The 8,755-nt window shown below is 56.7% G+C and overlaps 1 protein-coding gene across 2 annotated transcripts in view; it reads left to right on the top strand.

The window, feature by feature from the left end:
- AP3D1 (adaptor related protein complex 3 subunit delta 1) overlaps positions 1 to 7,242 on the top strand; it is a 44,962-nt gene extending 37,720 nt beyond the window's left edge. The window contains exons 24-33 of one of the 2 annotated variants that reach the window (XM_007460368.1): positions 327 to 383; positions 903 to 1,001; positions 1,182 to 1,328; positions 1,548 to 1,595; positions 1,903 to 2,092; positions 2,300 to 2,388; positions 2,470 to 2,555; positions 3,093 to 3,214; positions 3,321 to 3,400; positions 7,147 to 7,242. In XM_007460368.1, coding sequence (XP_007460430.1) covers positions 327 to 383; positions 903 to 1,001; positions 1,182 to 1,328; positions 1,548 to 1,595; positions 1,903 to 2,092; positions 2,300 to 2,388; positions 2,470 to 2,555; positions 3,093 to 3,214; positions 3,321 to 3,400; positions 7,147 to 7,242 — 1,014 coding nt within the window. The remainder of the gene's footprint in view (positions 1 to 326; positions 384 to 902; positions 1,002 to 1,181; positions 1,329 to 1,547; positions 1,596 to 1,902; positions 2,093 to 2,299; positions 2,389 to 2,469; positions 2,556 to 3,092; positions 3,215 to 3,320; positions 3,401 to 7,146) is intronic. The other variant, XM_007460367.1, reaches the window with a different exon arrangement.
- Positions 7,243 to 8,755: the final 1,513 nt, after the last annotated feature.

Below are 8,755 nucleotides of genomic sequence, written 5' to 3'. Positions count from 1 at the left end.
GGGTGGGCGGGGCGGGGCGGGGCGGGGCGGGGCGGGGCGGGCCCGGGTTGCCAGCTGGCCCTCTTCCATTACCTGTGTGTCGCGCCTGTGGAGGGGCTCCGACACGACCGTCACGCACGGCTCGTGGGCCTTGCCGCAGAGCAGCGTGGTTCCGCCTGGCCACGCGGTCCTGGCGGGCGCTCATTTCCGTGGTGGTAGCGCTGACGTGCCCCCAGCTCCCTGCACCCTCGGGTCCTGCGGGGCCGCAGTGGCCTGTGCCTGGCGGAGCCACTGTGCCCTCTCGGGGCTGCTGCTCTGGCCAAAGGCACGTGTTCCTGTGGTTTCAGGGTGTGGACTTAGACTTCTGGCTGTCCACCACGCCGCCTGCTGCCACCCCGGCCCCGGTAAGAGCCTGCTAGTGACCCGTGCTGGCCTCGAGTGCCCCTCGGTGGGCACCTGTGCCTTTCGGCCTTGGAGATGTCAGGGCGCCACCTCGGCGCCCTGCCCCGGCTGTGGAGGAGGTGGGGGACCCTCAGGCAGAAGCCCGGTCTGGGCTGGCTCAGTTCTGTGCAGGCAGTGGCTGCGTGGCTGGCCCTCGGCGCAGGGCCCGGGCCCCGAGAGCCAGGCAGCGCTCCTGAGCAACTGCTTTGTGTTAGTGGCCGGGGCCTGGTGGCTCTGGGGTCTCCAGCCGTGACCCCAGTCAGTGCCAGCCGGCCACAGGCCGGGCCTCCTTTCGCCTCTGCTGGCCACCAGTGCTTACTGGGGGCCACACGTCTGTCTGCGTGCTGATGACACGCCTGGCGTGTGGAGGGAGGTTCGTCACTGCGGGGTGTCCCGGACCAGGGCAGGTCAGGGCTGAGGGTGCAGGCCGCCCCATCCTGGGCGCCAGCTGCCTTTTGAGCTTGCCACCCGGCTCCCTGCAGGAGGAGCCCAGCGTGAACGCCGCGGTCACTGCCCCTAAGGAGGAGCCCAGGGGAGGGGAGCAGGACGCCGGCGAGGTCGCAGAGCAGGACCTTGAGAAGGTGTGGGGCGCGCTGTGCAGGAGCCGGGCTGGGGGAGGTGCTAGCCCGCCACCAGGTCCCACCGAGCGGGCCGCTGGGGCCTTCTGTCGCTGTGCTTACGGGGTTCTGCTTCCACACGGCTCCGTGGGCTGTGACTCGCACAGGGAGCATGGGCTTGACCTGAGCCCTGTTCTGTCTCAGAAGCCTTCCGAGCAGAAGAAGAAGAAACACAAGAAGGACAAGGGGGAGCGCTCCAAAGACAAGAAGAGACCCAAGAAGGGGGCGCCTCCGAGGGAAGGGGACGCCGAGCCTGTGCAGAACGGCGCGCTCCGTGAGGAGCCCCTTCCGGTGAGGGTGCTTCCCGAGCACGTTGGGAGCTGGCTGTGGGCATTGCACCCTCCCCGTGCTCCTCCCGGCCCTGCCAGTGTCAGGAGCCCCGGGGTGTGGCTCATGTTGTCCGGGACCCGCGGGGGCCCCTAGTGTGTCGTGCCGGTGGCACCTGGCAGCTTCCGACGTCAGCCCCAGGTCCTCACCGCCCAAAGCTGAAACGTTTCTCTTTTGTTCCAGCCTATGTCTAGGTACTCTCTCCTGGCTGAAAACTCTTACATCAAAATGGTGAGCCACGTGGGGGTTATGGGTGGTGGGGCTGGGCGGGCTCAGGGCTCTTGTTTCTGGATGTGCAGGGCGTGCAGCGGAGCCGGGCGGCCGGCGAGGCTTGCTCACTGTGGGTCGGGAACAGCTGACAGTCGCGGACAGAGCTGGAACCCGGGTGCTCGTGCGAGGGCTCAGGACGTTCCCTTCTTCGCACGTTCATGCACTGGGAGAGCGGGTGGTGCCCACACTCTCCCAAGGCCCTCGTCTAGGCCCACGGGGGTCCCTGGTGGGCTCCCCTGCCCCGCCGACCCCGGACCTTGCTCTGCAGACGTACGACGTGCAGGGCAGCCTGCAGAAGGACAGCCAGGTCACGGTGTCCATGGTCCTGGAGAACCAGAGCAGCAGCTTCCTCAAGAACATGGAGCTCAACGTGCTGGACTCACTCAACGCCCGACTGGCCCGGCCAGAGGGCTCCTCGGTCCACGACGGTGTCCCCGTGCCTTTCCAGCTGCCCCCTGGTGAGTGGCGCCCAGGAGCCCCCGGATCCTGTCATCTGGTGCCCCCTCAGGGCTGAGCCTGGCTTCCCTGACCAAGGCAGGCAGCACTTGAGGACAGACCCAGGCCAGGCTTGCGTCCCTGCCACCTGCCCAGGTGGCTGCACCCCCATCTGCCACCCCAGGCCGTGCCCCGTGCTGCTTCTCAGGTCCGTTTCTCGCCCTCTCCAGGCATCTCCAACGAAGCCCAGTTTGTGTTCACCATTCAGAGCATCGTCACGGCGCAGAAGCTCAAAGGGACCCTGTCTTTCATCGCCAAGGTACCTGGTGGGGGAAGGGGTGCACGCTGAGGGTCAGCTGCGTGCCCCGCCCCCGCCCACCCTGTGCCCCTGCTCCTGCAGAATGACGAAGGTTCCACCCATGAGAAGCTGGACTTCAAGCTGCACTTCACCTGCACCTCGTACTTGGTCACCACGCCGTGCTACAGGTGCGCCACCCTCCCGCCCACCCCTGGCTCCCCACTTCTGTGCCATGGGAAGCTCTCCATGCGGTCACATTGGCAGCGTCCTCTGACCCAAGACGAGGATGTGCACCGAGTGTTGGGTGACCGGCTTGTGGTTGGCACAGAACACCCAGTGCGTCTGCCGGGCCAGCCGGCTCGGGCGCCTGACTCTCAGCAGAGGCCTGGCGGCCCTAGCGCTGCACGTCTGAGCCCAGAGTGCGGGCAGGGCTAGCCCTCCTGAGGCACCTCCCCGTGGCCCTCTCCCCGTGGCCCTCTCCCCGTGTCCTCACATGCTCGTCCATCCCTGCACGCCTGCATCCTCATTTCCTGTTCCCACAGGGACCCTGGTCACGTTAGATTAGGGCCCTGTCTCCAAGTGCGGTCATGTCCTAGGGACACAGTTCAGCTCGTGACTTCCTACCCATAAAGGACGCGCCCCACCCCCTGGGCTGGGGCCTCTGCCTGCCCTGCTGCAGGGGAGCCCCCTGTTGTCCCCCGCCCCGTTCTGTGTCCTTCCCACAGTGACGCGTTTGCCAAGTTGTTGGAGTCCGGGGACCTGAGCATGAGCTCAGTCAAGGTTGATGGCATTAGCATGTCCTTCCAGAACCTTCTGGCAAAGATCTGTTTTCACCACCGTTTTTCCGGTAAGACTGGACGTGCCGACAGATGGCTCGGCCCTCGTCCCGTACCTGTGGCCGGCCCCTGCCGCCAGGGGCCGGCCCGGCCTCACCCCCAGGCCCTCTGTTGCAGTTGTGGAGCGGGTGGACTCCTGCGCCTCCGTGTACAGCCGCTCCATCCAGGGCCACCACGTGTGCCTCCTGGTGAAGAAGGTGAGCCTCGGGAGGCCCGGCCAGGCCTGTCCGCCCGCCGCCGCGAGCCTGTGTTTGTGAGGAGTGTCGGCCCTTCCTTTCCTCCGTCTGGCCTTGGCGTCGGGGCACTCGTGCATTCCCTCCTCTCGCATTTCCCGGAAGAGACTGCGTGTAGTCAGTATTCCTTCTTGCACGTTACGCAGAATCCGCCAAGGAAATCGTTTGGGTCTGGGGGTCTCTTTCCGGGGCGGGGGGCGGCGGTTCTTTTTTAAAAGTTTTTATCTGCGAGTTCACTTTTGTTCTTTGATAGCCGTAAGACGTCTTGCTTTCTCTGTTTCTTATTGGGTGATTTTTGGTAGTTCGTAGTTTTCAAAGAATAGGTCTGTTTCATCCAAGTTACAGAGCTGATGGTGTGTCAAGTTATCCAGTTCTCTTCATGTCCTTTTAGTGTCCGAGGGATCAGTGGTGATTATTTTTCATTCTTGATGTTGGTAATTGGTGTCTTCTCTCATTTTTCTTGGTTATCCTGGCCAGAAGTCTTACTTACCCATTTTGTTGATCTTTTGAAAGATCAATTTGATAACCAATCTTTTTAAAAAGTTAGGGACTACCCTGGCAGTGCAGTGGTTAGGACTCCGTGCTTCCACTGCCGGGGGCCTGGGTTTGATCCCTGGAGTGGTGCGGCCAAAAAAAAAAAAAAAAAAAATAAAAAAAAAAAAAAAAAAAGAAGAGACAGGTCTTGGTCTAAGTTTTCCCCTTAAGAAACCATAAATGAGCAAAATAAACCCAAGGCAGGCAGAAGTAAGGAGATACGCAGCAGAACTCAATACAATTTATTGTTTAAAGAAACATTAACTTTTTTTTTTTTTTTTTTTTTTTTTAATATTTATTTGTTTGTTTGTTCCTTTATTTACTTACTTATTTTTGACTTGAGCCAGGTCTTTAGTTGCCGCACGCGGGCTTTTTCGTTGTGGCATGTGGACTCTTAGTTGCGGCATGGGGGATCTAGTTCCCTGACCGGGGATCGAACTGCACCACCAGGGAAGTCCGAGACCTGTCTCTTCTAATAAAGTTTTTAGTGTTATAAATTTTCCTCTAAGTACTGTTTTGGATGAACTGCACACGTTTTTATGATTCATTTTAATTTCTATACGGTTCAAAATACTTTCTATCACTCCTTCCTCTCTGACCCATGGATTACTTAGAAGTACGTTAATTTCCAAGCGTTTAGAAAGTTTCCTGTTGCTTTTTGGTTACTGATTTCTAGTTTGACTTTTCAGGCCTTTGAAATGTGCTGAGGCTTGTGCTCTGGCCCAGGATGTGGTCATTCTGGGTGGATATTCCATAGGTGCCTGGAAGCATGTTATACCTGTCACCTAGATCCTGCTGGTTGATGGCGTTTTCCTTTTCTTCTGGATCCTTGCGGATTGCAGATTTTCTTCTGGCCCTTGATGAGTGAGCAAGGAGTATGAGGCCAGTGGTGGTCAGTTGGTCTGCTCCCCCAGTTCGTCAGGCTTTACTCCATGTGTGGGAGCCCTGTTGTTGGCTGTGTGGACCGTTAGAATTGTGGGATCTTGGCGAGGGACCCTCTCATCAGTGGGTGTGCTCCTCTCTGTCCTGGGCTGTGTTCTTTTCTCTGAAGGCTACCTTGTCTGGTATCAGTTCAGGCACTCCTGCTCTCATTTGATGGGTGCTTACGTGGTATGTCTTTTGCTATGAACCTGCCTTTATCCTGTTTGGATAAGAATTCCTTGTGAATGCTGTAGAGTTTGGGTCACGTGTCCTTATTCATCCTGTCAATCTCTGTCTTTCAGTTGTCATGTTTAGACCGTTTGTGCTTAAAGTATTACTGATTCCTTTGGGTTTGTCCCACATTTTGTTTTTTCCCTGTGTTTTTCGTTCCTCTTATTCCTGTTCCCACTTTCTGTGGCGTATGTGAGCATTACAGTATCCCGTGTTTATATTGTTGGCTGTGTGGTTGACGATCTCCATGTATCTGCTTGCGGGGCTCGAGGGATTACATGACACACTTGGTGTGCACAGTCTACTTGGAACTCAGGCGGAATGTAAAAAGCTCACACCCTCTCGGTCCCTTGACCTTCCCTTCTCGTGGGCAGCTGTCTTAGGTTTTGCCTTTGCAGACGTTGAAGACACCTTACGCCACGTTACAGCTTTACAGATTTCAGAGAACTCGGGTGCAGGTGGGGGCGGGAGGGGGTGAGATAGCCTCTTGTGCTCGCCCACGTGTCTGCCATTTCTGTCGCTTTCACTCCTCACGTTCCATCCTTCTGGCTCATTTCTCTGTGTCTGAAAAACTTCTTTTTAGATCAGGTCTATTGGATGTATATTCTCTTAGTTTTCCTTCATCTGATTATTCTTTATTTCAGTATTCCTCAAGGCTATTTTTGCTGGGTATGAAATTCTGGCTTTGTTGGTCTTTTCACTCAGTACCTCAAAAATAGGCCATTTCCCCCTTTTTTAAAAAAAAAAAAAAAAAGAAAGAAATATTTACTTATTTGGCTGCGCCAGGTCTTAGTTGCGGCATGCAGGATCTTTTTAGTTGCAGCATGAGGGATCTTTGGTTGCGGCATGCGGGATCTAGTTCCCTGACCAGGGATCGAACCTGGGCCCCCTGCATTGGGAGCACAGAGTCTTAGCCAGTGGACCACCTGGGAAGGCCCTAGGCCATTTCCTTTTGGTGTCTGTGGTTTCTGACAAGGAACATTTTACTTTTACTAGGGAATGCATCGTTTTCCTCTGGCTATTTTAGGTTTTTCTTTGTCTTCAGTTTTCAGCAGTTTGTGATGTGTCTGGGCATTGACTTCCTTGGGTTTATGTTTAACTGTGTGGATTCTGCCGAACTTGCTGAATATGTGCGTTTATGTCTTTTGCACAATTTGGAAGTTTTCAGCTATGATTTAAATACCTCTTCAGCACTGCATTCTCTGTCCCCTCCTTCCGGGACCCCTGTGATGTGAATCTCAGACCTTTTGTTACTCTGCCCACCCCACTCCACCCCCGACTCCTTTCCGCTCTCTGTTCAGCTTCGATTATTTCCATTAATCTCTCGTCTGGGTCATTGACTCTTCTGTCATGTCCATTCTGCTGTTGAGCCCATCCAGTGAGCTTTTCATCTTGGCTGTTGTATTCAGGTCTAGAAGTTCCACTGGGTTGATCTTGACTCTTCCGTTCCTTTGCTGAGACGTTGTGTTTTCTTGTGTGCTTCAGGAGTGTACGTGGTTGGTGATGGGAGGTTCTCGTAGTAGCTGCTTCAAAGCCTGTTAGGTGATTCCGACATCCACCTCTTATCGGTGGGCGTTTGTTGATTGTCTTTTCCACATGAGCTGAGATTTCCCCGGTCTTAAGGTGCCAAGTGATTTTGGACTGTATCCTGGACACTTCCTTACACCCTGTGGAGAGCGTTGACACACAGGTGCCAGCTGCAGGACGTCTGGTCCCACGCCCTCCAGTTTTCACAGCCTTCCTCTCTGCACAGCTGCCTCCTGTGTGCCCCTGTGGGGCCGGGCTGGGTGGGGCTGTGTGTCCTCTGCAGGGCTGGCATTGCTGCCTCTGCTGCGCTCTGCCAGAGCGTCCATCCTGGGCCCCTGGGAGACAACAGGGTGCGGTGCACCTGCTCCTTCTTGCCTGGAGCCCCTCCTTTTGATTGTGAAAGCACCTGGGCATAGGAGAGCATTTGTAAAAGTTGCAGGTACTTGGGAGTCACAGGGTGGCATCTCAAGGCGCTGGCCGTTATTTCCCCGTTGCAGGGTGAGAAGTCGGTGTCGGTGGATGGGAAGTGCAGCGATGCAACGCTGCTGAGCAACGTGCTGGAGGAGATGAAGGAAACGCTGGCCAGATGCTGAGCGAGCCGCCCGCCATGGGGGCGGCTCGCGGGGAGGGCGGCCAAGCGCCGGGTTTCTGCTCTGTCGCAAGGACTGGGTGCAGCCGGGAGATAACCCAGTCCACCGTCATCCACTGTGTAGACACTGAGGTTTATGTTGCGTTGATTTATCTTGTCATCTTTTTTACTTTGCCCTCACTGCTCTCTCTGGCGGGAAGCCCCCTTCCACTCCCCAGGCCAGCAGGGGCTTCTGTAGCCGGAGCGGACTGTGCACGTGGCCACAGGAGCTGCCCGAGGGTGAGGGTGACCGCCATCCAGGCCGGTTCCTGGTGGGGACCAGACGGGGTGGCGCGTCCCGCTTCTGTCAAGCCATCCAAGCCCCATGAGTCCCCAGATGCCCTGCCCACTGGCAGCTGGGGGGTGAAGAACAGGCCAGCTACTCAGGCGACATTCCTGTTCATCCCTGACGTCAAGGGTCACGTCCTCCCCGCAGGACACATGGTGGGAGAGGGTCGTGCAGGCTCTCGTCCATCACATCACGTTCATCCCACCACCATGTTCATGTGTCCGCCGAGCGGGGGGTGCCCAGCGGGGATCCCGGACCTCACTGGCTTCTGTGCCCAGCCAGGTGTTGGGGTGAGTGGTGGAGAGCTGCGACTCTGGCCCCTCTGCTCATCACTGGACGCTCTGCAGGTCTGTGCCTGCACGTGCGGAAGGGCCTAGTCCTGGGCTCCGCAGCCCTGACGGCGAAGCACGTGTGTCCAGGGGCGGCTGGGCCCTTGAAATGCACCTCAGAGGCAGGGAGGGGGGACCCCAGCCCACCCCCGTGAGACGGAACTTTCCTCAGAAATGACAGTCCTCGATGATGTTTTAACTTTTCCTTTTGATGAAAACTGTCACTTTAGCATGTAGAGTAACCTATTACAGAATCCTGTGCAGTGATTCTAGAGTCTCGAAATGTATGATGTGTTATATAAGAATTTATTTGCTATCGACATTCCCGTATAAAGGAGAGACATATCATGCTGCTGTAATGATTCTGTGTCAAGATGATCCAATAAACTTGCAAAACAGACACTCCCCTGTTGGGTCTCTGGCCCATGACAGTGTGTGCCCCCCCAGCCAGGGGATTCTGACCCACTGTGCGGGTCAGCACACAGCCCCTGAAATGCTCGTGGTCCGAGGGGGGCTGCAGGGCACCCTCATGGAGGTTGCAGTGTGCAGGGGGAGCCCTTGCCCTCCTGCCATGCACCCCTCGGCCCCTCGGGAGGGGACGTGGTCCTCACGTCATCCAGGCCCCTGGGCTCTGGTGGTAACGAGGAGCCACCTGACACACACCCCCCCATGGGATTCTGAGGCGTCCACCGATCTCCCTCCCTTTACTAGGGAACCCCATTCGGAAGGGGTGTGCAGGGTGAGCAGAAACATTACTAAAATAAAGTTTAAGTTAGGTAGACGCTTGTACACGCACGCACACACACACCCTCATTTCTGATCTTTGAAGTGCCCAGTGAGAAAAGGGCAGTAAGAAGTCC

The sequence above is a fragment of the Lipotes vexillifer genome, unplaced genomic scaffold (assembly GCF_000442215.2).
Source record: "Lipotes vexillifer unplaced genomic scaffold, Lipotes_vexillifer_v1.1 scaffold225, whole genome shotgun sequence".
Classification (NCBI taxonomy): Eukaryota; Metazoa; Chordata; class Mammalia; order Artiodactyla; family Lipotidae; genus Lipotes; species Lipotes vexillifer.
This window is presented reverse-complemented; position numbering and strand designations above follow the sequence as displayed.